The sequence below is a fragment of the Rhea pennata genome, chromosome 3 (genome assembly GCF_028389875.1).
Source record: "Rhea pennata isolate bPtePen1 chromosome 3, bPtePen1.pri, whole genome shotgun sequence".
Taxonomy (NCBI): Eukaryota; Metazoa; Chordata; class Aves; order Rheiformes; family Rheidae; genus Rhea; species Rhea pennata.
Window position 1 is genome coordinate 104,069,579 of NC_084665.1, and position 27,809 is coordinate 104,097,387.

At 40.5% G+C, this 27,809-nt stretch overlaps 1 protein-coding gene across 3 annotated transcripts; it reads right to left on the bottom strand.

The window, feature by feature from the left end:
* Positions 1–651: 651 nt before the first annotated feature.
* TMEM14A (transmembrane protein 14A) lies at positions 652–13,699 on the bottom strand. Of its 3 annotated transcripts, none has more exons than XM_062572962.1 (5): positions 13,632–13,699; positions 9,457–9,542; positions 7,487–7,588; positions 2,248–2,335; positions 652–1,252 (listed from the first exon to the last, which is right to left on the bottom strand). In XM_062572962.1, exons 2-5 carry the CDS (start codon positions 9,530–9,532, stop codon positions 1,213–1,215), a joined length of 306 nt encoding a protein of 101 aa, XP_062428946.1. In that variant the 5' UTR covers positions 9,533–9,542; positions 13,632–13,699; the 3' UTR covers positions 652–1,212. The 3 variants fall into 3 exon arrangements, with proteins under 3 accessions (XP_062428946.1, XP_062428945.1, XP_062428944.1); XM_062572961.1 differs by lacking the exon at positions 13,632–13,699 and adding an exon at positions 10,236–10,317; XM_062572960.1 differs by lacking the exon at positions 13,632–13,699 and adding an exon at positions 10,023–10,138.
* Between the last annotated feature and the right edge of the window lie 14,110 nt (positions 13,700–27,809).

Sequence of the window (27,809 nt, forward strand, 5' to 3'; positions counted from 1 at the left end):
ATTGGGTTGTTCTGAGAACACATAAAAGGCTCAACACTGCAGATGCTGAAAAATACAGAATCCTATTGCATTTAGGATCTGGGAAAGCAGGCAGCTGCACAATTGCTTCTATGTTTGGCATTAGGTCATTTGAACCTTTCATTGGATATTAATCGAAGGTAGTATTCACCTCAACTGTTTATGCAACACCAGATCTGGTAGATGTACGAGAGCTGTATATAAAAAAAAAAAAAAAAAACATAAAGCACCTACTGCTCTTACTCTTCAGTAGGGCACTCACCTAAATTCTGCCTCTTAATGATTTGACTGCATAATCCTGCGCATGAGAAGATGATAACCTCAGCCAAGCTTTGAGACCCAAGGAATATTTATTTTCTAAACAAACTGGAATCACTTCAGTCCCTGAATAGTTACATCTGAATAGTCTCCTTTATTTATGGGGAGGATTTTAGCAAAAGAAACAGTTTCAGCTCGTAACTGCAAATCTGTTAGAGAATGCCGAGACGGACCTACCTACAGTTCCTCACCTACAGTGAACCTACCTCAGCTGTGGTTCATGTCAGTGGGAATTTTTTGGCATGGTGCATGTTTGAACAGTAATGAGGATGGAGTAAATGACCAGTCTCTACATAAAATGCCAAAGAAGCTTCAAACATTTTACTTTTTATTTGAATACTGATTATGGTTTTACATTTAGAACCAGTGGAAGAAGACAGCTAGGTTTGAAAGGAAGGTATGTCTTCTAGTGCAACACAGTACAGGCACATGCCTTTACTGAGTAGTAACTGATGCTGTGTTTAAAATTAATTACTTAATCTCAGAAGCTACAAAATTATGGTCCAATACAATATACCTCTTCAGCATAATGATATATCTACATATGTTTTTCTTTGAAAAATACAGTGCATTGCTAACATAATTTCTTGAGGTGCTCAGCACCTCTGAAAACAATCAGACTTACAAGTAAAGATCCTTTGAGTAAACAAAAGTAGATCAAAATACATCATCAACAAAACACTCATTTGTTTTTTTAGAAAAGCTAGCAAAATATCAGCAAATGCCAAAAACTATATTTCAGGTACAGATCTTTTACAGAAAAGATAAACACAAAATAAGACTTCTGTTCAAACTTATCTTTTAAGTATGGAAAGCCTGCCTGTTTGCCAGGTGGGCATGATAGTCAGACTTCAGCTCTTAAGTTGCTAAATTCTCCTATAGCAGCATAAAAACAAGTCTCAAAATCATCAAAAGGCTGTAAAAGAACAGAACAAAAGACATAATTATGGTTGTGCATGAACAAAAAACAATGAAAGTCATCTCTAAGTAACAGCACATTCATAAATACCTGACTAGAGCTTCTAGTAAACAATCTTTTAAAACATGTCTAAATCTACAGCTTCTGTGTTCACTGAAACACATCAGTCTGTCTAAGATTTAAGAGATCTATAATGGAAAATATTATTTTCCAATTTAAGTCTCAATTCTTAACTTTTACATCTAGCTACTTTATATTTTCTTCCCTTTATGTACTAAGAGTAAAATAATAAGTTAATAGAGTTATATTCAATCTGGTGACATTCAAGCAAAAGTCATTCTTCCTTCAGAAAAAGATTCTGACACAATTAAAAAATGTTTTGAGTTATGGAAAAAAAGCTTGGACTTACTCTGTAGTTTAGTCCCAAAATAGTAAGTATAGAAAACTATGTTTTTCAGAATGCCAAAATAAACATCAGATACAAAGCAGTCAGACTAGTTAATAAAATCATAATTTGCAATAATACTAACCAAAGTTCTTAGGTCAGGTCAAAATCTTCCCAGTTCTCAAAGGTGCTGAGCTTCCAGCAGTTTTGAATGCAGCACTTCTAAATCAAAATGTTTTTTTTTGTTGTTGTTTTTTAAGATGGCCATTTTGTAAGAAATGAGTTGACTACTTTATGTGTACACATTTGAAAACACTGAGGCTTACCTCAGATTCTTCCAAGAGTCTTATCAATATGCATCAATAATTGAATTACTGATATCTCCTCTCTTTGCTGAGAAAGTCAGTCCATATTAGATGTATCTGTCTAGTGAGACAAACAAGCTGCACACTGAAAACAGGACTGTGACTTCCAAACTTGCTTCATTTAAATCATATAGCTCCTGAATGCTAATAATTTCTGTTGATACTGACTTGAATCAAATGTCAAATGGCAGCTATCTGAAAAATCAGTGAAATCGTTGCATTAAGATCCTGCATATGTTTACCTCAGGCATGCTACTAGTCCAGCTGGCATTAATTTCTTGGACCTCTTGAACCTCATTCCCATTATAATGGTCAGAAGAAAAGCTGAAACTGTGAAAAGACAATTCAAATATATTTAAGTTCCCCTCCTTTCTCAGGGGACTATTCAGAAACATGAATAGTTATCAAAGCTCTGCAAAATAGATTGCTATGTTTGCTATGAAACATAATTTAATAAAATATTAAATCAGAGGAATAGGTCTATGAAACATTCTTGCCTTTCCAAAATACACTACTATAGTTTCTTTCAACTGAAAATAACATTTCCAGGGGCAGCAGAACACTAAATCCTTTTCCAACGATAGCAAGTAAGTTTGTCAGACCATGAGTTATATTTCTCTATACTTATATTCACAGAGGCTTCCTCCAGTAAAGTAGGAAGGATCCTCATCATAACTGTAACACGTATGCTGAACTACAAGAGCAGTGGCTTATAAATCCCATCATCCTACATCATAACAGCTCCTTCTCTTACTAGGTATTCTAAGAAACGAATGCATCCGACTTTATCTGAGGTTTTTTTTTCATTTTTAAATGCCAGCTCTTTATCTGCTGAGTAAGCCTTAAAAACAGGCTTGAAGATTTGCCACTTATTTGTGCTACAGAATATGATCGTCAGCATCTCCTTCATCATGGCTACAAATGCCTTGATTTTTCTCTTGCTATGAGGAAACCATCCTTGTCGGTGGCAAGAGGTGGGCAGCCCAAAAGGGCAACAGAAGCAGTATAAGCAACATGGAACAAACATCGTGAAAGGAATCACATCTTCTTCCTGCAGCTCTTTTGCCTAAAAATGGAGATAACAAATGAATCCTGATCAATCAGGCATGGGGAATTCATATTAAACTAATGACTGCAGGGTGCTACATAAATGAGAAGATTAATGAGAACACAAACTCTGCAAAGGTAGCTTGCTCACTTAAAGAACTGTCACCTGAAATGCTGCCTAAAAGTGGGAAGAGAAGCTGCACCTATCCCAGGCAACTGGGCTTTATCACTGTTGCAGCACTGGCAGTTACACCAACCTCCTCCCCTTATTATAGGGCAGTTAAACCACCTTGCTAACTCTTCTCAAACCCACACCCACTTTTGTGGACAGCGCTGCGCTCACAGTTGTCAAGAATTAGTTTTACACTCATCCTAACATAATAAGACAACCACTGACAGAAGCATTTTATGAAACTATCAGCTAAGCATGTGCACTCACTAAAGATACCCTGCAAAATCTATTATGCTCCATTATCCACTGCTCTTACTTTCTGCTCCCATAATCTGATCCTCTCAGGAATGTCTGAAAGATAGACCTCCTCAATGTGTACTTTGCCTACAACCTTGAGTGTATATACATATATATATAGAGAGAGAGTTAATTGCAAGCTAAAAAACATATTTACTCTGTAATTTTTATCCTGCCCTGTTACTAATATCAAGCTTTGCAAGTATGTCAGTGATTTTTTTAAAATGTTCAACTTTGAAACATTGATGTGATTTTCAGAAGTGCTCAATATTCACTGCTTCACCTGAAATGGGTGAAAGCAATTCAATAAATCAAGCCTCAGATGCATCAAGCTGCACTCTCAGTATTACTGCATACTGAAATCTGAATTTCCACAGCTAACTAATCACATAAAATTACATCAGAATACTCAAGAAATCACAGAGTTCACTTCACGGGGAGAGGAAAAATGCAGGAAAAATTATTTATAAAATAATTGAGGAATTATACCTTTGGCATTTGTATGCCACATATTCTTTCTGTGTAGGACAAGATATGACAACCCTGCCTTCAAGGTCCTCTACTAAAAATGTTACCTACATTATTGTAGGTATTCTTGAGTAGGTGATAGATGCTGTAGCTAACTATGGTAATTTTACACTGTAATTTATCCTACTGGTTCCTGCGTTCAGTGGGAGCACTTTCTTCCATACATTTAATTTCCCTTTGGCATTTTTGTTCTATTTATTTTTTGCACTTATGGACGGTTAAGCATAAGTGAAAACATCCTGGTTTTCCATGGAAACAATATGCATTTATTAGAGAAAGCCCTTATAATTATGCAGGTAGGAGATATAGTAGCCACCAAACATATCTGAGGTGTGACCCTGCAGATGTTTCTGAGCATGCCTAATTCTCCCTTCTTCTGCAGTGAACTCACTCCCACTGAGTTCAGGATAAAACCAGTCTGAATGGCTGGCCCTGTCCCCACCGGCAGAGCACTCTGTATGAATACTCCTTAAAGCACATCAGGCAAAAATTACCTTTGTGAGGTCAAATCACATATTTTAAGTTTCATTCAGCACAGCTGGATCTTGAAGAGGTCACCCATTTATATCCAAGGTTACATACATGTTTAAGTTTTAAGCAATCAGGTCACTCCTTTGTAAACATTCAAAATTAAGGCTCCTTTTAATAGTCTCTATTCTTTTCACTGTACATATTAACAACATTATAAGGCAGGTAGAGGACTGCCTGAGGACTGGAAGAAAGCCAATGTCACTCCAGTCTTCAAGAAGGACAAGAAGGAGGACCCAGGCAACTACAGGCCAGTCAGCCTCACCTCCAGCCCTGGAAAGGTGATGGAACAGCTCATTCTGGAGGTCATCTCCAGGCATATGGAGGAAAAGAAGGTGATCAGGAATAGCCAGCATGGATTCACCAAGGGGAAATCCTGCTTAACCAATCTGATAGCCTTCTATGAGGGAATGACTGGCTGGGTAGATGAGGAGAGAGCAGTGGATGTTGTGTACCTTGACTTCAGCAACGCTTTTGACACCGTCTCCCATAACATCCTCCTAGATAAGCTCAGGAAGTGTGGGTTAGAGGAGTGGAGAGCGCGGTGGATTGAGAAGTGGCTGGAAGGCAGAGCTCAGACGATCGTCATTGGTGGTGCAGAGTCTAGTTGGTGGCCTATGGCTAGTGGTGTCCCCCAAGGCTCATTACTGGCTCCCATCCTGTTCAATTTATTCATCAGCGATCTGGATGAGGGGGCAGAGTGTCTCCTCAGCAAGTTTGCTGATGATACCAAGCTGTGAGGAGTGGCTGACACACCAGAGGGCTGTGCGAGAGACCTGGACAGGCTGGGGAGTTGGGCAGAGCGGAACCTCCTGAGGTTCGACAAGGGCAAGTGCAGAGTCCTGCACCTAGGGAGAAATAACCCTAGGCACCAGGACAAGCAGGGGGCTGACCTCCTGGAGAGCAGCTCTGCAGAGAAGCACCTGGGAGTGCTGGTGGACAACAAGTTGACCATGAGCCAGCAATGTGCCCTTGTGGCCACGAAGGCCAATGGTATCCTGGGGTGCATTGGGAAGAGTGCTGCCAGCAGGTGGAGGGAGGTAATCCTGCCCCTCTACTCAGCCCTGGGGAGGCCTCATCTTGAGTACTGTGTCCAGTTCTGGGCTCCCCAGGACAAGAGAGGCATTGAGCTACTGGAGAGAGTCCAGTGCAAGGCTGTGAAGATGATCAGAGGGCTGGAGCACCTGCCCTATGAGGAACGGCTGCGAGAGCTGGGCCTCTTCAGCCTGGGGAAGAGAAGACTGAGGGGGGATCTTATCAATGTGTACAAGTACCTGAAGGGAGGGTGTCAAGGGGATGGGGACAAACTCTTTTCAGTTGTCCCATGTGACAGGACAAGAGGCAATGGGCGGAAATTGAAGCACAGCAAGCTCCTCCTGACTGTGAGGGGGAATTTCTTCCCTGTGAGAGAGTGACGGAGCACTGGCACAGGTTGCCCAGGGAGGCTGTGGAGTCTCCTTCTCTGGAGATCTTCAAGGTCCGCCTGGATGCAACCCTGTCTAATATGCTCTAGGTGACCCTGCTTGAGCAGGGAGGTTGGACTAGATGATCTCCAGAGGTCCCTTCCAACCTTACCTATTCTATGATTCTAACTCTGACTATCCTATATGCACTGATATAATTTTGATTAAAATAGTAATAAATATTGCTTCAGTTTGAGGGAAAGTCCTCATACGCCTATATGAAAGGTACAATACTGCCAATATTTTAGTGTATCTGATATCTACGAGCAGATTAGTGGAAGTTTTATATTAGTCCTTTCAAAACCAGTGAATTGCAAAACATGCAACATTTACTTATTTTTAATAAGTCTTCTCTTCCACAAATTCTGTATCTGAACTAATGATTTTATTAACCCATAAAAGTACAAAACTGTATAGTGCTTAAAAGCACCTCACTCTGAATGATTTCAAATTCCCATATACTGAAGTCTGCATCTTCACTGCAAAAAGAGCTGGGTTTTCCTCAGCAGTGAGATAATGAATCTCAGCAAGGTTATAAATGCAAAACTGGAATATTCAAGTTTAGGCTATCTAGTAGCATATTAGGTATGCCACGACCACCTTTATTAAAAGAATTCGCTATAAATGCACTCTGACAATTGAAAAGTAGTTAACATTTTTTTTTTGAGAGGGAAGAATATTTTACAACTGTGGCTGGTATAAAGCAAAAGCCAGCATGAACACTGTTGTGTACATTCTGACTGAGGTCAGAAAAGAGGTTGTGTGCTCACACAGCATGGATTAAATGTATCCTAAATGGTGTGGTATGCATACATGTGGAACAACAGCCTAAGCCATTCATGCTAAAACTGCAAGTGGGATAAGCTCCCAACGGCTCTTACTGCAAATCAGTTAGGCAAAGTTAACACAATACCCTTAGAGGCTGTAGAACTTTGCCTCCAAGAGCATTTCACCGCAAGTTAGCTAACATGACAATTATTCCATAGTTCAGATCATAAATTTCTTGGCAGCAAAGAAAAAAAACTGAGGCAAAATATTTGCTTCACTGGGAGCTGAGCTCTACATGATGCAAGACTGGATTTCATAATACCTTTATCTGTCAAATTACATTCTAACCTGTAGACCTTTCTAGAACTTTTCCATATCTCTCAACTGAATTTCACAATATATATGGTGTTATATAACCAGCTAACAAAAGGAGGCACTGCCAAGTGGTAGCACACACCTGCTGGGTTTGTGTGAATGACTTGCCTTATCTTGCAGTTCTTAAGTGCTAAAATTTTGCGAGCTAAGTTGAAGCAAGGTATCTATCACAAGTGTCAAACTATCTAAAAACAAATATTTAAACTGAAGCATAATCTTTATGCTTAAAATTTATCACAAAACAGATTTTGACATGCATTTCATGCAACTCCCCTTTTCTTTTTACTGTAGTAGAACACTTACACAATGATATCTTCACACTTCTTGGATCACATGTTACACAGTAAGCTCCATAACCAGCCACAGAACCAAATGTGAGACCAGCAGCTAAAGAGATTTTACTACCTGCAAAAAAACCCCGCAAAAAACAAAAAGCACATGTTCAAGAGTTATTTCTCTGTATGATACCTTTAAGACAGATCTATCTCTAGACAGTATTATCTTAATATTTTGAAAATAGAGTTGATTTTGTCATGGTGCAGCCAACCTGCCAAATGTGAAAAGAAAGATAATGTTTCTTTAATCACTTTTCACCACTCTCGCATGACATTACTGGCAAAATCTGTTCAAGTAAAGGGAGATCATAGAGATCTAGTAATACTTGCATTTGGGAAAAATAATCTTCCAAGCACAAACCTAATCTAGACTATTTGCTTTACCACATACACTATCAGAAGCACTTTCGCAATCTCTCTAAACTCTCACTGTTGATTTTTACTGTACTTTATAGCACTTGGGAATCTCTAAAAAACTAGAAGAAAACTCACAATGTATCAATATGCAAAAAGGGTAAATTGGACAATGTAGGTAGCCATAAAGCTTTTAATTTGACATCAACCTTGGAAAAATAAATGGTATCACTGATAGCACATTTAATTAGTACAGAATTTTAAAAGAATTTTAAATTAGATGAAAAAAAAGCTTTTAAAACTATAACTTGACATCTTCTTTCCATGCTCTTACAAAATTGTTTCATAAAAGTCCAGAGCTTTAATAATATACTTAACAGTATATTATTATATCTGAATAGGCATTTGACTTGCTACTGTAAGATAAACCTACAGAATCAGTGCAGCAGATGTTACCTGGATTAACATAAACTCCCAAATAATTGTAAACAAAGAATCCAGACCCTTACGTGCCATTTACCTCACAGTCATATGCTATTTAGTATTTTTAATCAAGAACCTGAAAGAAAACATGACATTATTGTTAAAATCTAAGTTTCCCACAAAGACTGACAGACTTAAACAGTGAAAAGGACAGACCAATGTAATAGTCAGTAAGTACAGTCAGTAAGTTTGCTGGCTGCAAACAAAAAAAAATACGCTAAGTCTTTTAAGAAAGTCTGATACGAAAACTCTAAAAGTCTTGGAAAAATCTCTAAAAGGAGAGCATGTAGAACACCCTGTGCAGGGAAACAGCGACCCTGAATGACAGGAATCATGATGGGTAATCAACTGGATGCCAGTACCCAATGCAATGCAATGGTGAACAGGACTAATGCATTCCCACTTCAGGGGACACCTAACTGGAGCGGGCCTAGAAATCAAGCCTGTCTGTGCTTGATACCAGCGCGACCTCTGCTGGGATACTGTGCTCACTTTTGACGCTACCAGCTCACGGTGGAGGTTGGTAGTTGGACGAGTTCAGAAAAGGGTCACACATACGACTGAGGTATGGAAAAGGGGTGTCACACTGAATGGTAACTACCTGTCTATCTCAGAGTGAAAAAGTGTATTTTTAACAGTGAGAAATAATTAAACATCAGATAAAACAAGCAGTTAAAAGGTGTACATATGGTGTATACCTCCTAAAAGCCCCAAACCAGTAGGGGCTCTGTAGAAAATAATCAAACATAATCTTCTATGCTCAACACAGGAAAGATCAAAGAAAACGAGAAGGTTCAAGATATGCGTATTTTTGACCTTCAGTCTATGTAATGCAATATGTAAATATGTATATATGTAATTACAATATGTAATAATGTAGCAGTCCCTTTTTGCCCTAAAACCAAACTCAATCAGCAAAATTAACCGAAAAAGTGACCCAGACTCAGCTCATTTGTATCCATGCAGATGGATTTAAGAAACAATCACGTTCATTGTAGCATATTTTTTCATCTCTCTTGCATCAGTTCTTTTTTTTAACAAAGCATACTGTAGAGGAAAGTGAAACACTTTATTTTCAAATCATGGCACCCCTGTATTCACCTTTACGAGTATATCCTAAAACACCTCCAACAGCCAGCAATGCAGCATACGCAAAACCAATCCAGTCAATAGCCATGGTCCCAATCCTGGAGAAGAAAAGACATTGCAACTAGAGGCAAACAAGTTTTCTCATCTCTGAAAAAAAGCACGATTTTTTATTTTGTTATTTAGAGTGTTCTAAATAATACACTGCTGTAAGCCGTGTTTAATTACTCCATCAAAACATTCAAATGGCTAAAATGATTTGTGTCATCTTTTCACTGCCGGCTGCCTCTCCTTACACCCTGTTATCCAGTGCACCGCACTTCCACAGGGCCTTTCCAGGCGGCAGCGTGCAGCCGGCCTGACGCCACCCGAGGCGCCAGCCGCGCTGCGCGTGCACCCGCGGCCTTTGCGAGCGCCCACCCGGAGCTTCCGCACGCCAACGCGGGCCACGTCGCGGGACGCTAGAGATGCTCCACCCCGCTCCTTTGGCTTCACCTTTAGATTTTGACGCGCTGGCTGAAGCTGCGCTCCCGCCCTCCCAACCCACCGGAACGAGCGCATGCCCCTCGCTGCCTATCAACCTCTCCATATGAAAACGCGCAGCTCGCCGTGCGCGCCGGGCTCCATCCGCTCGGCAGGGCGGACGGCGGCAGCTGGAGGAGCTCAGCCCGCTCGCCGCGGCCCGGCGCGGGCTCCCTCCGCCGCTCTCCCGCCGCAGCCGGCCCCCGCGGCGGCGGCGGTCGTGGGGAGGAGAGGGGGAGCTACCCTGCCGCCGCCAGCGCCGCCCGCCATACCTCGTCCCGCCGCGCCGTGCCCGCCCCGCCGCCCTCCGACCTCCTCTAGTCCCGCCTGCCGCGCCGCCAGGCGCTGCGGAGGCTCGCCGGCGGCCGGGCCGGGCCGGGCCGGGCCGGGCCGAGCGGTCGGGCTCCGCCTTGCCGCCGCAGCGGGCGCCGGCCGCCATCTCGGGGCAGCGCCTGTGAGGGGCGCGGCGGCGCGCGGTGAAATGGGGGAAACCGGCGTCGCCCGCGGACCCGCGCGCGCGTGGGGACTGCTCCCGCGGTGGCTTCCCCACGCCACTCCCCTTCCTTTAGTTGAATCTCGGAGCATATCTGCATGCAGTCACACAGGCAGGCACACAGATGTAACGACACTGTTACTTATTTTGAGGCCCTCTAACCCCAAGATTTGTGTGTGAGATGCTACACATGTATCCAATTTATGAAGCTGCCTGGCCTGGTTAACCTAACCTAGTCCGTCTTCGTGCGCAAGCCCTGGTCGTTGGAGCTCTTCCATTACGAGCCTTTTCCGTTTGCCACCCTGCCTCCTCCCTGTTCCCGCGGCTTCCTCTCAGGCGAGCCTCCCCCGTGCTGCGCGGGGCACATGGGCCCTGATCCGGGGGCCCGGGCCGTGCTCCGCCACACGGCCCCTGTGCTCGTGGGAGCGCAGACGTGGCCCCGGCAAGGGAGTGCACGCACCACCACGCCTGCCGCCTTGGGGGGCGTCTGAAAACCCCTGCCAGCATCCTGCCTTGCCTTCACACTTACTTGCTTCAAAGTATGGGAGCCTTCTGCTCTAAGGAATTCGCTGAAAACAGAAGAGGGTTGACATATTTAATTTCCACTTATAAAGTCGTCCCCCCCTTTTTTTTCTATTAGCATTAAATTGTCATGACACAACGCTGCTGCATGTGAGCTGTTCAAGGCTATGTGCTCAGTGGAAAGCGGCGCTACTCGCCTCGTCTTCTAAGCGCCCGTGAGAGGAAAGACTAAAGGTACAGCGACTTCGGAAAACAAGCACAGGACACTTGAGGGCAGGATGGCCTCAAAAAGCAAGTCAAAAGCAGATTCATAAGCTGAACTCCAGAAATCTTAGATTTCTTTGTGAAGCATTTTGAGACTTGTGGCTCTTGAAAAGAGCATTAAAATAAACAGCGGATTAAACTAAACAAAACCATGTCATTCTATTTGAGGTGGCTCCAAAGTGGAACAAATACAGCCGCTTTTGGCATCCACAGGATTGCGATCAGTTGTGGTTACTGATTTGATCATATGCCTCACGAAAGTAGACCGGATTGCCCTGATGCTAAATTTGCATTTGCCTAATTATATGCTGCTTGTTATATTCTCCCTACATTTTTAGCTGTGAAAGTATTTGTTGTTTTCCCTAAGTTGTTACTTAAACTACTGTCTGATGTGAAATCACTGCTGTATTTTATAGCACAGGTAGTTGGTTTTAGAGAGAGGGGAATTCATAAAACTTGTTTGTTAGCATGATAAATCAAACCTCTCAGTCCTAACAGTGAGGTATAACAGAATTAGTAGCAAAGCTAACACAGCTTAGCACTTTCTATTTTAGTTTTCAGTTGTTCGTAACTGCCAGTTTGAGCTGAAATTTCCCCTGTTAGTTGTCTGCTTCCAGCTGGTCTATTTTAGCTTGTTTTGATTGTTTTTCTTAATATGATGATTTCTTTGCTTTGTTTTTGGAAAGTTCCACTTAGAACAGTTGAGTCAACTACAAGGATGAATTTAGGAGAAAATACATGGCTTTGTCTATCATAAACATTTATAACTGTTTCGCTGCATGGCTTCTAACATCTCTCTGCTTCAGAGAAACAGCTTTCAAATTTGGCAAGTGAATTGTTTTGAATTCAGAGATGTGTTTTTGCCATCTTTATGAAAATGTGGCCTAAAAAGAAAAAGGGTTAAAAATGCTGAGTGAAGGCTTGTTAGAATTGCACAGCTTCAAGAAGTTCCATCCATAAGAATGTATCACTTTTGATAGGCTCTTCTGCAGTCACATCTAAATGCTTTATACCCTCCCCAGAGACAGACTGAGCTTCTGCCTTGTGTTGTAAATGTTCTGTATAAAATAAGGAGCTTTTGAGGGGCTTGGAGTGAAGTGCAAAACAGCCCATCTCCCTTCCGTTAAACATTTTTGCTCAAGATACCTTTTGTTAGAGTGAATGTTGGCAGAAAGAATCACACAGAGATCTGTCTCCTGGAATCTTCCTGATGCAGAGTCTAACAAATTAAAATTTCTGGAACCTAGCAAACACTGAAATAAGGTACATGCACACAGTAACCAAACTCTGGGTCCCAGGAGCTGACAATATCCAGCGGAATTGTACTCTGAGAGCTCCAGTGACATTAGGTTCTAGCTACATGTAATGTAGGAGGGATTAATGAGAAAAGAGGAATGTGACTGTGATATGCACTGATCTGAGAGAGCATATGTAATACTTTTTCTGCCCATCAAGCGTGATCAAAGGAATTTAGTTGGGGTTAAAAGTGAGTGATTAAGCTACTTTGGATTCTGATCAGCACAGAGGTTTTACTTTCCTAACAGAATTATTAAAAGCTGATAGAATCTATCTCCTGAAGAAATGGAGATATTCTCTCTTCAGTATCTCAGGAATCTTTGATTTAAATAAATCCAAATTAGGACTGCTGGCTGTGCTTTGCTTCTGAGATATTCCAAAATTCCCATCTTTTAAGTATGTGAATTTTGAAGTAGTTCAGAAAGTCACAATGAAACCCCAATGGACTTGAGAGGCATTTGGAGGGATTTGTTCACCACAGTGTACTGTTTTCAGCTGATTGTAAACAACTCAGGAAGAAGAAAGGTTCTTGAGAGGGAGAAGGGATTTTTTTTTAGTGGATATTTTCAGTTCCTCTCCCCATATTTGTGATAATATGATAGAAATCAATTCTGTCATATCGCCCATCACTATGGGCTTGGTACAGAGAGACCTGTTTTCACCTTCACACACTGACAGGCAGAATTTTCCAGGTAACAGCTTGCCTAAGGGCAGAGAGACAGGCTCCTTTGCCCTCTTCAAACTCTAGCAGATGCACAGAGGCATACCTAAAACCTGTGTCTGGCTCAAGTAAGCTCTCTTGAGTTGAAAACACTTTGAAGGTAGGAAAGTTTTAGAATGAAAGTTCATGTATGCTTGTCCTGTCCTCAGTGTTACCTAGACATCAGTTTTTGGCTGCTGTTCTTTCTGTTTTTCTCCAAACCGTTGTCTTGATCCTTAGCCAGGATCTTGAGCTGGATGGACCTTTGGACTGGTACAGTATGAACAATCTTTGGGTCTCATGAAAAGGAGGAAAGATGGACTCCCTTTTTCAAATCATAAACATCCTTCAGGTCATTCTCACAACAAGAGGGAAAGGAAGATGAAATACTACCTCCTCCCAGAAGGAAGAAGTCTGCCAGGTTCCGGCTCATAGAGGGTGCACAGAGTGTGGCTCAAGCTGTGGTTTTGCAGTAACTTGAGTCATTTTAATTGCTGGATACCCCATTCTTGGTCCCTTCGTTGAACCAGCTCTGGCATTCAGGGAACCCTATGCCAAGCCATGATGATAAATCATTAGAAAGCTGAAAAAGGGCTGTTTCCTGTTGACATTTCTGCTCTGTGACTGCAGTCTTAGACAGCTGATGATTCCTGGGATCCTTGCTCATTTATCAGAGAGCTGACTGTCCTACTCAAACCCACATGCCATACACTCAGGAGATAAATACAAGGCAGTGAGGCTACCCACAGTATGAACTTCAATCTGGAAACAGTGCATATGATCAGGATTTACAAAATCATGAAGTCAGTGGGTAAAGTGAATGCAGAATGTTATTCTCCAAATCCTACAGTACTAGAACTAGAGGGTACTCATTGAAAACAATAGACAATTAGTTTAAAGCAGATAAAAGATAGTACTTTTTTAATGTGGCAGATAGTGAACTTCTGAAATCCCATGCAGGTTTTAGAAGCAGCTAGTACCAGCAGACTAAAACAAGGATTAAACAATTATATCAACTACAGGTTGATAAACATGTACTAAAAGTACTGATAGTAGGAATGTAGGAATAGTAGAATGTAGATAGTAGAATGTAGGAGTAGGCAGTAGGAATGTGCTAACATCCCTAATGCAATGATTATGGAAGCTGGGAGGAGAACAAGGGAAATGCATAACATGGCCAAGCTTGCGTGTTCTCCCTAAGAAGCATTTCCTCTTACTGGAGAAAGGATACTGGCCCTAGGCAGCTGTTGGTCCAACCCCGTGGGGTGTCTCTAATGTTCTTATCGGAGCCATCATAAGACATACATTTATGTCTGGATGCATGTTGGTATGGATATGTTGGTAGGATAGTTTTTATTAATTATTTAAAGGTTATGTCTCAAGGTTCTTTTCCCTCAGTGAAACCCAATGTTTAGATCACTACCACTAAGCATGGAAATGTACCGTTTTAGGACAACCCAAGAAATATTCAACAGCGCTTAGAAAGGGATTCTTAGACAAAACTACAGCTCTCCTACTGCTGTTATTTTCCCCTATGATCCTTCTGCTCTGTCTGCACAGAATTCAATGGAGAGTCATGTCCCAGAAATGATTTCTTATGTGATAGTAGAATTTTCCCCTGGGATATCAGTGTATTTTGGATATGTTATTTGGCATTCCTCTGCTGGAAAACATCTAGTGCAATTGAAGGAGAGAGTGCCACATTAGACCTGGCATGAATCCCAAGCTTTATTTTTGTGAATATTCCTTCTGCCCTTAGATAATCACATTAACATCAGGAGTGTTGCTTATACAAGTACTACTGAGAAAAGGAGTGGTGAACAGGCTTGAGCCCTCAAAGCGGTGTTCTTGTTCCAGCACTTCCCCAATGAGACTCTGGCACTGTTTTCAGAGTGCATTAGAGTTGAGACATCCAGTAAGGGGGACCACCCACTACTCAGCAACCTCCAGGAATGAGTCCCAACCCATCTTTTAGACCCATCAGAAGTAACTTTTGGAATAATTGAAGTGTTATTTTCGTTCCCTTTCCAAAGTTCATCCCATACTTTGAACTGCTGGGATATAATAAGACGGTACTGTATTTCAAGCTTGTTTGATTATGGGGCCAGGGTTTCTGCTGAGGGATTTTTTTTGCCACTCCTCCAGTGCAGATGAGCCAGAGACCTCACCAGAACCATGCGGTGAAGGCAGCCCTATGGGCATAAGGCTGATGCCTGGTGGTGTTGTTGCCCCTCTGATTTTTACCAGCAGCCAATCCAGGCTTGGGGGGAGGAGGAGGGGCACAGTCCAGCAAGAGCTGATCTCAGGGGGAGACCTAATAAAAGCAGGGACCAAAGTCGGAAAAAGGAAAAAAAAGACATCTGCATTCTTTGTGACTGGCAATATACAAGGGAGCACCGCTATGGGTACGAACGGAGGACTATAAACTTCAAATAGTGGAAAGTGTTTACTTGTCTGTTTTTGCTTACAGTTAATCAGTCTTGGAAAAAATGAAGTCATTTTTATTTGTACACATAAAAGGAGAAGCCAGGTAAAGGGCAGTTACATATATCAGCTCTAAAATATGAAAATGTGAGAAAAATATTGCCAACAGTACTGCAACTTAACCTCCAAATTTCAAGTCCAACATCTATAAAGGAAGAAATATTCTGTGGAAAAATACCGTTTTCCTGCCATCTTTTTGACCACAGAGTTACACTCATTATGATAAAGCTATAGTTACAGCACTATGAATACAATGCTGTAGATAATGGCCTGCCGGTATTTTTCCACTATAAACCCTCAAGTGAGATTTATAATTTTGTGAAATGCAATTATCCTTGGCTGGGATACACAGCAGCAAACTCAGCCCAGAAATAGATTTTTTTTTGTTTCATTTACAAAGTTATTCAAATTTCATTGTTCAATAAGTGTTAGAGCCTTCCTGATTGCCAGCTTAGGCTCCAGGCATACCACAAAGATGTGCAGAGATTTTTCTGTTGTGGCTAATGTATTGATGCTTGGCTATATTCAGGGTTGTGGAGCTATCCCAGTGTCCACGCATACCAAACTGCCTAACTATGTTTGGATCAATGCAGTCTGGGAAAATCAAGACAGCGGGGTTATAGCAAATTAGCACTGGCTAGCACACCCAGGCATGCACAGCAAAACATGCTTTAGGGAATACTAGAGTTTCTTATTACGGCTATGGAAGGAAGGAGCATTGGCCAAGCCAATTAAATGGGTACAATTGAAAAGATTTATGTCTTGCAGAAAAAAGGAAATTCTGACTTGATGTTACAAGAAATGCAATTTAAAAAATTCTGCAACATGCAAAAAACACTTGTGGTGTTATGATTTTTTTTTCTTTAGTAGGATTTAGCTAAGATGGCTTTTCATTTCTGTTGGATCATCATAACTGAGTTCCAAATCAGGCCCAGTTTGTTCTTTTCATGGACTACTGAAAGAGAAATGATGGTGGAAACAATGAGTGCTGATCTCTCCACTGAAGTAAAATTGAAGATGTAAACTTAGTATTTCAGAAATTCTGACACAAATTTAGGATTTATCTATGCTTCTAAATTGTTTGAGTAACTTTGTCCTTAACAAAAACTGGAAAAAAACAGGACGTTCAAAGTTAAGGCTGAAATGACTTTCCAGTTCATCCTGATATATTCAAGAATTACAAATGATAACCATATAACATTTGTGTATAGATTGCTGAGAAACAGGATTGAAATAGACATATGTATAATGTCTGACTTTAAAATAGTTACTTTGAGACAAATAAACATTGCGTGTACTTAAGTGGTCTCACCTGTATCTAGAGCTCCGTGGAATGATGTTCACTAAACATGAATTTATTCATTACCTGAATTTATTCAGTATCAGCACTCTAGAAGAAAACATAAAATCCTTGTGCTGCAGAGATCTCTGGTTGCTTCAGCAACCTGTTAGATATAGCAGGGAAAAAATGCTTAGTTCACATAGTACAAAGGAAATCAAAGCAGTTTATTGCTTTGTTGACAACATGTACTTAACTGGCAGTCAGTGAACTATGCATTCAAGATTACTAATACAACAGGCAAACCATAATGCTAGATATGAAATGTTAATAAACAACTGTAAATTTCCAAAAACCCTTTCATAACTAATCAGCAGTTATATATATATATGTATATAAACAGTCTCAGTGCCCGCACACACCGTTGTATGTCCTCGGCTCATGGGCTCTGTGGATTACAAGAAACCTCAGGTTTCCCCATACACACATATCTCCTGTGGGAGATGTGGGTCCTTTAGCTTTTTGTGAACCCCTTTGGTTCCCCAGAACTCATCCATTGAACCACCTGCCCTTGACAAAGCTCCATGAGGTTGCACCCATGCTGCTAGTGCCCAGTTGGGTGCTGGCTGCTCCTTGTGTTGTAGGCAGCATCAAACCAGGTTTTGACTGCTCCTGTTTCCACTCCAAGGATTCTCCCTCCTGTTACAAGTTTTCATGTTTCTTTTATACTTCTTTGCAGTCTGACTCCTTTTTTGTGTCAAGCGAAGCCATGGCTGAGCAGCTGCCAGCAGTGGTGTGGGCTGACACAGTTCAGACCAGAGAGAGTCGGGATGTTCTGGATGCACCTGACACAGCTGAAGGTAATCGTAAGTGGACAAAGCAAACCCATTTCCAGACTCCATTCAGGCTTCAAAATCCAAAAATAAAATTAATGGCCACTTTACTACGTGCTTGTTGAACACCTATTATGATTCTCAATAAAGGGATCATAAAAGAGATGGAAGCAGCAAATTGGATCATTGGAAAAATTCTGCAGAGAGGCCATCTGGGCCTGGGGCTTTACTGAATAGTAAAGAATTTACATTTCACATTCCTACAGTTTACATTTTCTGAGGTGATAAAGACATTTGGATGATTTTATTTTTTGGATGTTTTACATAAAATTAAGAGCTGTGATTGAAACTGGAACTGGAGTCAGGAAATCACCAAATGCTGTACAGTGTGGTAAAAAGCTAACAAATGCCACGTGTTACATGATTAATTTAGTATAAATGCTAGTTATGGATTTGGTTTGTCAGCAGTTGGCTCAGGTTTTGTAATTACTGGCCAATACTATAACTGACTTCATCTGTAACAGTATCCTCTGCTCTTGGATACAATAGAGGGTTACGTTGATAATATAATGTATTAAGTGTACGCATTTCTGTTAGCTTCTAGAAAGGACACGGATAACTTCTAGGTTCCCAATTTAACAGATGATTTGTATTTTCTCTTAATACAGTATGATTTGTTTTTTCTCTTAATACAGTATGATTCATGGTGGCAAAAGCAGCGAGGTGATAAAACCATGTGACTGCTATTGTTTCAGTAGGTCTTCAGGCGGCATTTTTGGATTGTAGTTAAGACATGCAAGGAAAACTGAGGGTATAACTATAAATACAGCTGCAAAGTGTGGCACTGCTCTTCTTTCTGAGTCAATCTCTAATCACTGGTCTTGGCATATCAGCACCAGGGTACGGAAGGGCCATCTGTCAGAAGTAATTGAAAATGGAGGCAGTGACCATTGGTGGGTGTTTAAAATATTCTGATCCTTTTTACAAATCTAAGGATAATCTATTGTCATCATTTATAGTCTACATTTTTCAAGGCAATACAGTATTCTTGGTCTTCTGTTTTCCACTTTTGTGTCCTATCCGTTATCTCGTAAATTACTATTTTCCTCCATTCAGCCACTATTGGCTGAAATGACCCCTGTACAACTGCATAAATTTGACATTTTTCAATGAGCTGTGCTATGTAAATTACAACCCACCTTTACTGCTAGAGTTAAAATGCAAGTGGAAGATTTCCCTGAAGCCTTTGGGTGGTGAGTTGGTTAAAACGGAATTCAGATGCAGTTTCTCTGAATGTCGTATTCCTTTGCTCTATTTATGGTATAAATCACTTAGAAAATGCAAAAGCCAGCTGTATTCCTGAGAAAAGATGTATAGATGTATAAAGATATACACCCTCAAACTTTACACATATGCACGGCTATAGTTGGTTTAGTGTAAATAATACTCTGTGCTATTCATGAGATCAGACTCTTGATTCCATTAAGAAATTAAGAAAGATTTTTAATTGTTACTTTACACGTTGAACAGTTGAATTTTGCACACAAGTCTTCACCTAAAAATTCACTGGGTGTGCCAGCATGAGGGAAACCAGCTCTCTCAGTATAATTTATACAATTGCACATATGGACATGTATATACAAACACACAGGGTAATTTTGGCTTCTTCCAGAAAAAAAAAAAAAAAAAAAAAAAAAGTTGTTTGAGTAGTTTTGTTAATTTTCTTTCTTGTTCAGGCATTTGAGTTTGGTACCTCTGCTGAGCTAACATGGAGAGAAAGGAAAGGTACAGAGAATTTTTAATAAAAGTGCAATCCCAGCAGGATTTGAAGTAGACTGCTTTGAAATTCAAAGACAGAACTTTATTATCCAAGCTACACAAATTTTCTGAACATATACAAGGTGCTATTATGGTCAGTGAAAGAAGCCTGTGAAATTGCTTAAAACTGGTTGAAATGTTCTGAGAATGAAAGGAAAAACATCTTTAAATTTCACTAGATGGTTGAATGAGATCAAAATAAAGTCCATTTTTCTGAGCAGAATCTATATGCAGGCAAACTCCAGAGAGACTAATGGCTCATTTGCTGCATTGGCCTGTGCTCTTTATAGGCAAACACAGCATTATTGGTTAATGAACAGGGAGATGTGTATGGGATGCAGAACAGGACACAGAACAGATTTATTGAGGTAAATGCTGTGCATTTATGTTCCAATGAGTCAAGACAAAGAATATGCAAGTGTTTTCCATCCTTTCCACACGGGATCCCCTCTCCTTAGCCCCCTTTCCTCTCAATATAAGAATACATGCAGGAGAGTACCTGGGAAATAGAGAAAGTGGAGTCTGCCTGTGGTATGCTTGGTCCAGATGTCTTAGAATAATGATGTATTTGACTTTGGGGGGGGCTGTGCTGTCTCCTTCTCAGAGCTGGAAGTTGGCTGTAGTGCTGGAGGCAAGGGATTTTTCACTTCCCTGTTTCCACCATAAATTCTGCCATAAGCTCCTCAAGAGCTGCCTCTAAATCAGGAATCCTTGAAGGGCAAAGGCTGGTTCCCCAGCTCTACGTGCTGCAGAGACAGCCTGATGATGTGGCTCATGTCTGGGCCTTTCCAAAGTGCAGAAGTGGTTTGGAGCAGGGCAGGCTGGAAATGGGCTGTCATAAAACGTCTGCAAAAGATCTGCTCTTTCTTAGGGTGGAGGTTTTCTTCAAGAAGGCAACACCAGATGCCTGAGTGAGTTTTAGACCAGCTAGTTTTGCTTTCAAACAGGAAAAAAAATAATAAAAGGTTTAGCTAGATTTTAATGATTTATTTCTTCACAGAGGAGACTTTCATGGTGGAAATGACTGTATGGATCCAATGTTAGAATAATTAGGCTAACATAACCATCAGACTCATCACTGCAGTATCTGAACAATTCTTGGGTACAATACTGTCTCACAGAAGCTACTGTTAAGTCACTCACACTCCTACTGCAGTTCACTGGCTCCTAGGAAAGAGCTTACACATTTCATTTTTAGGGTTTGTTTGAGGCTTTATGTAGGGAGGTTGGTTGAGAGCCTTCAATCACATCCTATAAAAATGCTTGGATTTCAAGCACTGACATAGTGCTCCTTAGCAGATTCACACTTCTAATACCACAGCTATCTACAGCTTTTTATCTCTAAGCCACCAATGTCTTTTGGAGCGGTATGCATCTTACCTCTGCCTAGTCTGTTAAAAGCTTAGGTGATCTGAATTTCCTTTTTACAGCTTTACACGTAGCAACATTTAGCCGCTTCTGATGACAGAGGAAGAAAATTAGGCAGAAAAAAATTCACTCTTCTTTCTGATTTTACCATCCTTTTGAGAAAAAGTCTAATGTACCTCTATTTAAATGTAACTTAAGGTTCTTCTTTGTTCCTGTTTTTAAGGCTTACTGTTCATACATTTTATAGAAGACGGATGTTATTAGCACAGAACAGTGTGGTTGTTATCTATTACACCATGATATATTTACTGAGAAAATTTTAATAAATAAACCACAGACTTGAACCTCTGAACCCTTCTAAACCAGCCGATTCCCATGGGGGGTTCAGGAGTTTTTATGGACGGATACTGTGTTCTCATGAGAATTTTATTAGAGCTCATAGACTCAAGACTGACTAGCAAGAGAATTTATGAGGTTACATGGGAACTATCACATCTTTCATTCCAACACCCTATGAGTTTATAAAATGAAGCCTTCCTTAAACTGTGTTATTAAATAGAGGAGTTTTAATACAAATTTAATAAAATATCTAATGATGTTGTCAGTGATTTCTCAGTAGTCAGCACAACTGGTTAATTTTACCATCTTTTCAATCTTTTCTTTATCCTAAGTTAGAGAGTTGGGTGAGGGGTATTTGTTAAAAAAAGGAAAAAAGAGCAGTGTAACTCATAAGTTTCTAAAAGAACCTCTGAACCCTTCAAAGAACCAGTGTTAAAGATGTAATAAGGAAGGACAATAGAGCCCGCTAGATATTTGCTTAGCCGCTCTGCTGTTTACTCTCTTGAATACTCTCTAAAATTCCTCTTGCTGTTCTGTTTAAATTTAGAACAATGTTTGTAGTTTGAAGTTCTATAGCTGCTCATTATCCCACTTGAAATTTAACTTAAAATGTTATTTTGCATCATGTAGTTCAGCTGGAAAGCTGCCCAAGCCGAGAATTGAAGTCTGTGGTAGCGAACTACAGAGGAAGTGGTCTAAGCAAGACTCCCTTCTGGGGATATTCCAACATTTCATTACATTGTGTGTACTAATGAGTAGAGCAAAGGACTGAGAGTCAGGAAGGGCAAAGTTTTAATCAAATGACTCATGATACGGCCTTCAGCAAAATACGTGACTTTGTAATTCAGCCATCTTAGCTGTAACAGTGGATAAAAATAAGGACTAAATATCATGTTTAGCACAGATACAAATGTGTCTGTTTAGCTGTGTTTGTGTTTTCTAGTGTTCTCCAGAGAAGCTCAAATCAACGTTAGTGTATGTTCTTCCTTAAACAAGAGTTTTCAAAACTGTCAGTTAAATGATGGATGTCCAGGTTCAAGGCTTTGCTCAGCTTGATTCACCCATGAGTGATAAAGTTCATTTCACTGCCAAGTTTACGGTGGTAATGAGGTCTCAGGGAGAGCAGGCACAAGGAGGATGAAGACACATATTTGGAGTGGTGGGTGTAGATCCGATGCATTCCTGATGCGGTTTGCCCAGCCAGGTGGGTCTAGGAGGCTCACCAGAGCTGCTGTTTGACTGGTATGTGATGTGCATCAGATAAGCGTGTGGTCCTGGAAATGCTGCTTTGGCTATAGTCCCAAACAACTGTGGCTGTTTAAGATGTCCCAGGCCTTGTTATAAATCAAATGTAGACCACTGGTATTTAGCCAGTTAGATCTAGTCAGGAGCAGTCTGCTTCTGCTGCTGATTCCTGCAACTGCAGCTAGGTGTGTTATTCCTTATATCTAGCCTAGATCATGGCCCCCGGACCTGTGGAGTTTCTGAATTGCAACAGCGTGTTTTCATGAGTGTCTGAGATGATTGTTTGAATGAAAAGTATCTAGAATAAAAATGAATGTCTTGAGTAAAATCAAAATAAAATAATCAAGTGCGTGTTGAATAAAATTGTCTTGAAAAAATGATGTAGAAGAGTTCTCTATCATGTTTCTAAAAGTTTTAGGGCATAAAAAAGGAACAGAACTAGCTCACTTTTTATTAAATTTGGGATGATCCCTTTTCCCTCAGTCCCACATTACATGTCTGCCTGACTGACCTTCAGAAATGGGGGGAAGAAAACCCAGGATTTGACTGCTCACTCAAATCATCTTTCATGCCCTTGAAGTCCCATTTGTGATAGCAAAGCACAAAGTGTCAAAGCACCCTTGGTGTTACTCTACTGACTTAACAGAACTGCGTTATTATAATTCCTGAAGCACAGGGAAAAAATAATAAATGTGTCTCATGTCTCTAATCTTTACTACCTCAAAACAGGAAGGAATGGGCAGGTTAGATACTGTGCTGCCTTTGGTAAAGCAATTGGTTTACGTATTTTCAGACATTTATGCAGCCAGGTTGACCAAAGTTGTGCTTCAGAGAGAAAGTATCCCTGAGCTAACGTTTCACTGATCCTGTGGAGATTAAAAAGGGAGGAAATAATATACAAACAGGACCACAAATCGTTTATGTTATTGAATAAAAGAAAAGAAGTTTAAGCAATATGTTGGCTGAAAACCAAACTGGAAGGGTGCTTTGTTGAAGTTTTAAGGGCAATCACATAGCCAAAAACATTTCTAGCCTAATTTTTTCATCTTACGTACTTGCATGAATTTGTTTCTCTTTGATATTTCACATTTGCTAGTTTCTTTCGTGTTTTGGTTTGTGTGAGCATGACAATTTAGGATTGGGTCATTAGTTTTGAAGTTCTGTAGCAGTTAAGAAGAAAACATAGAAATAATTTCAGATTTCCGTGACACTAGAAGGAAAAAGCTTTGAAGGTACAAGGAACTTATGAGCTCAACTCCTGGCACTGTTAATGGAAGCTGAGTGCTTTAGACCACCTCCAACTTAATAAATAACTGACACATGGGTGATTTTCCATCTCCTTAAAGATTTACATCATGGCCTTCTTGGTTCTCCACGCAGTACTTAGCCACTCCTATTACATAACTTTTTCATAACATAAATAATGACCAATCAATATGTGTCTGGACATTTCCCTCATCAAAACATGTTCCTCCTATAAAATCAATATGAATTTAATCAATGATCCTCAGTACAGTGTGAGGCCTCTGATGATAGATTAATGAAAATGTTCTGATTTTCTTACATTCCTTAGCAAGAACTTCACATTTGTGTCTTTTTATCAACCCATAGGATAACATGGACAAAGAGGCTCATTTTGTATCTCTGAATGACCATCAGGTTCTCATTGGGACACACTGCAAACAATGCTGTAAACCATTAGGAATGAGAGAACAATAGCTTTTATGGGGATTTTTGCTGCCTCTGGCAAATAAAAAAATTTCCCTCATAACAGACAGTCATACAGCTGGTTATCTGTATCCTCTTCCTGCCAATCAGTCCCCAGCAAGGCAGTGGATAACTGAGCATGAATCTATACCAAAACTGCCCTATTTTGTAATTGGAACAATTATTTCAGGCTCTAGTGAAAGTGCAGTTACACAAATGTGCTGGACTGTGAGGTGGGCCTGCTCACACTTCTCTTTTAACCTTTGCAGGCTGTCATCCTCCCTTGCTGCCTCTTTGCCAGCTTCTTAGGCTGCTTCAACCAGGATTAAGAAACACAAAGCTTACTACAATTTTTTAAATATTTAATAGGTGTTTTAAATATAGAAAATAATTTTTTTTTTTTTATTTTCTGAGACCTGGCCAGGAATTTTGATTGCAATTTGTGCTTCCCAGTGTGTGTATCTGTGTTAGATATTTTCTGGTAAGAATTAATTTGACCAGCACCTTTGTCTTATTTGGCAGTGATGAATCTCTGTCCTAATGTACAATTCTGGTGCCCGGCTCACCCACTCTGTCTTCTTGCTAGTGAGAAAAGCACTGGTTTCTTTCTACCAATATGCAAAGAAGAGAGACAAAGACTTTCAGAGAGGGAAGACCTGAGTATTCTTTCAATGTGGAAAGCATTAAATGAAAAAAAAAAAAAAAAAAAAAAAAAAGAAAAATTGAGGCAATTCTAAAAGAATACTTTCTAATGATGTGTTTTCAACTGGAGTTTGTGTTAAAAGAGTGGGAGGAGGAACCTCCTTTTGACGAGCTAATTGATGTCACGGAATAGGAGAGAAGTACTTAGGAAACCATTCCAGCCAGCCATTCTCCTTCACAGCCAAAAGAAGGAAAACCCTGGGGAATTGTTCCCTTTGTAATTGTGGAAAAGTGCAGGAGTGCAACTTAAACACGCTTTTTCCATCTTCGTTTTAATTGTACATTACAGGTTAAACTTATTTTCGTAGTCTGCAAAACAGTAGAGATGTTTGAACCCTAGGTCATGAAAAAACACACATGGATATTTGCAGAATGTATCCTCTTTGTAGGCTGCCTCAAAGTATCATTTACATTTTTTAATTTCCCATCCTTAGGACAATTACTCTGTAGAAAGTCAGCTTCATCATAATATCTTCAAAGTTTATAAAACGTCCATTAGATAGATTTAAAAATACAATGTGAGAAAACCTGTTTCTATTGGCACTACCATGTTAATCATCTATCTTTTCAGACATGTTTTTGTTGGCATTTTCATCTATGTTGGGCCTCATTTTAATGAGCTTTTAACTGCTAAATAATGGCTATCTAGGACACAAGAATCAAAAGTAGTTAAAGTTCCTCAGAGCTAAGAAGAATAGGCAGAAGTACTGCTCAGCATTTTACACAGTAAGCTGTGGAACAATGAGCTATAATTATCCCCTCTTAAAAACAGCAAAATAAGAAATATGTCAGTTTAGATTTGAAGTTGGCAGCAATTCAAAATGTTGAGAGATTGCCAAACTGGAAATTCACTGCCTTATTTTTCCCTTCATGTCTCTTCCATGTGATTTTTTGGGGGTTGTGTGCAGGTGCTAAAAAGTTTATTTGCTCTACAAGCTCCTCCTTCCATCCCTTCATCATTGATAGTGGTAGCATGATGCCAACAAAAGAGGCTCAAAGATATGTCTGTTGTCGGTATTCTAGGTACCAGTCAAACAGATCTTACAGCCCAATTTAGTAATTACAGACAGTTCAACTGGATGTGAGGAACAAGGAAGCATTATCATTCTCATTTTACAGATGGGAAATTAATATATGAAAATGGCAAGCGTATAGTTTATCTCACTGACTTGAGCCACTTAAATGTTTAATATGGAACAAGTTGCTTAGGCTCCTTCCTCAGTGAAGACAGATCCTCAGTGGGTAGTAATTTATCCCACCTGTGTTAAAAATCTATCTTAGAGTGGATGAAATGGGTTATCCCTAGTGCAAGGAAATCTTTCTCTCCATCAACTATAAAGGGAGCTGAAAATGAAAGTAGATGGTGAGATGATTCCCATCCAAGATGACTGGCCTGAAGTGACTCAGAGCTTTGTGCATTTCAAACTGCAGGATGGTTGTGGGCTGGAGCGCTTGGGCTGTGAGGAGAGGCTGGGGAAGCTGTGCTTCTTCAGCCTGGGAAAGAGATGGCTTCGGGAGCATATCAGCAGGCATCTACAGAGAGGTTATCAAGGGGGCAGAGCCAGGCTCTTCAGAACTGTGCCTGGCAAGAGGATGGAAGACAACAGGCATAAGCTAAAATAAGAGAGGTTCAGACTGGACATGAGACAAAAATTTTTCCCCACAGGGACAACTGTGCAGTGGAGCAGGTTGCCCAAGAATATTGTGCAGTCTTCATTCTTGGAGGTTGCAAGCCTCAGCTGGGTAAGTGACCTGGTCTGACCCCCTAGCTGACCCTGCTTTGGGCAGGAGGTTGGACAGAGATCTCCTGAAACAGAAAAGAGCACTATGAGAAAAGAGTAAATGGCTAGCTTAGGCAACTTGAAAAAGAGTTGCTGGGTCTGGCTATGCTACACGGCTATAAAGCAGCGAGTGTTGTGGAGATGCTAAAGAGGGAATGATTAGTCAGTGTTTCTTGGAATACAAGTAGAGAGCACTCAAGAAAATGATCAGCAAGTTTAAAAACAAACAAGAGTTGTTCACTCTGTATATGATTACATTGTAAAAGATGTTACAGCAGCCAAAAATACAAGTAGATTCAAGAAGTGATTAGATGAGTTCATGGAAAAGAAGTCCATTAGTACATAGGGATTTGGGTGAAACTTTCATCTCAGGAAGTTCCTAAATTGCTGTTGGCTGAAGGCCGTGAGGGCATCTCAGGAGAAAATTCAGGCTATGCATGGTGCTGCTTGTTGTGATTCTTGCGTATCTGCTGCTGGCCACCAGAGAAGAGTCCTGTGCTGAACGGACTTTGGCCAGTCTCACACTTCTGGTTGCTACCTAACCAGTAATGACTGCAGCTGGCTCCTGCTCACTGAAGGCAGTGGCCAGGCAAAAGAAGAGACCCTAAAAGTTCTGAAGGAAAAGGAAATCATGTGAATTAATACCTAGGAGAGAGGCTTGGGAATTAGGAAACTGTCACTGTTGATTGATCCTAACATGGGGCTGCTGAATAGCCCCAGGCTAGAAATGTTTTCCCTTTTTTATTGTCCCACTATCCCCATCTGTAAAATTTACCGTTTTGAATCTTCTGTGGAGGCTGTTAGAATTAAAATATTAGTAAATAGTGAAATATAATTAAATGTTTAGAATTGCTCCTGTTACATTATTGAACCTACCCCAGTAATGTGCCTGGGAAAGAAGGGAAACAGCTCTCCATTTTAAGGGCGTTTTTAGCCATGTATTCTGATGTGAACAACATTGCACTGCTCTATGCAATGTTTATGAAGAGTGGCTTGTATTGTATGTGGATGCTTC

What these genes read in the sequence shown, in the direction of transcription:
- TMEM14A (XM_062572960.1), bottom strand. An exon ending in AAGTGTGAAGATATCATTGT is followed by an intron (nt 2,336 to 7,486) that starts GTAAGTGTTCTA and finishes GTCTTTTCACAG; the next exon opens with TTTCAGCTTTTCTTCTGACC. An exon ending in GGACTAGTAGCATGCCTGAG is followed by an intron (nt 1,253 to 2,247) that starts GTAAACATATGC and finishes GTTCTTTTACAG; the next exon opens with CCTTTTGATGATTTTGAGAC.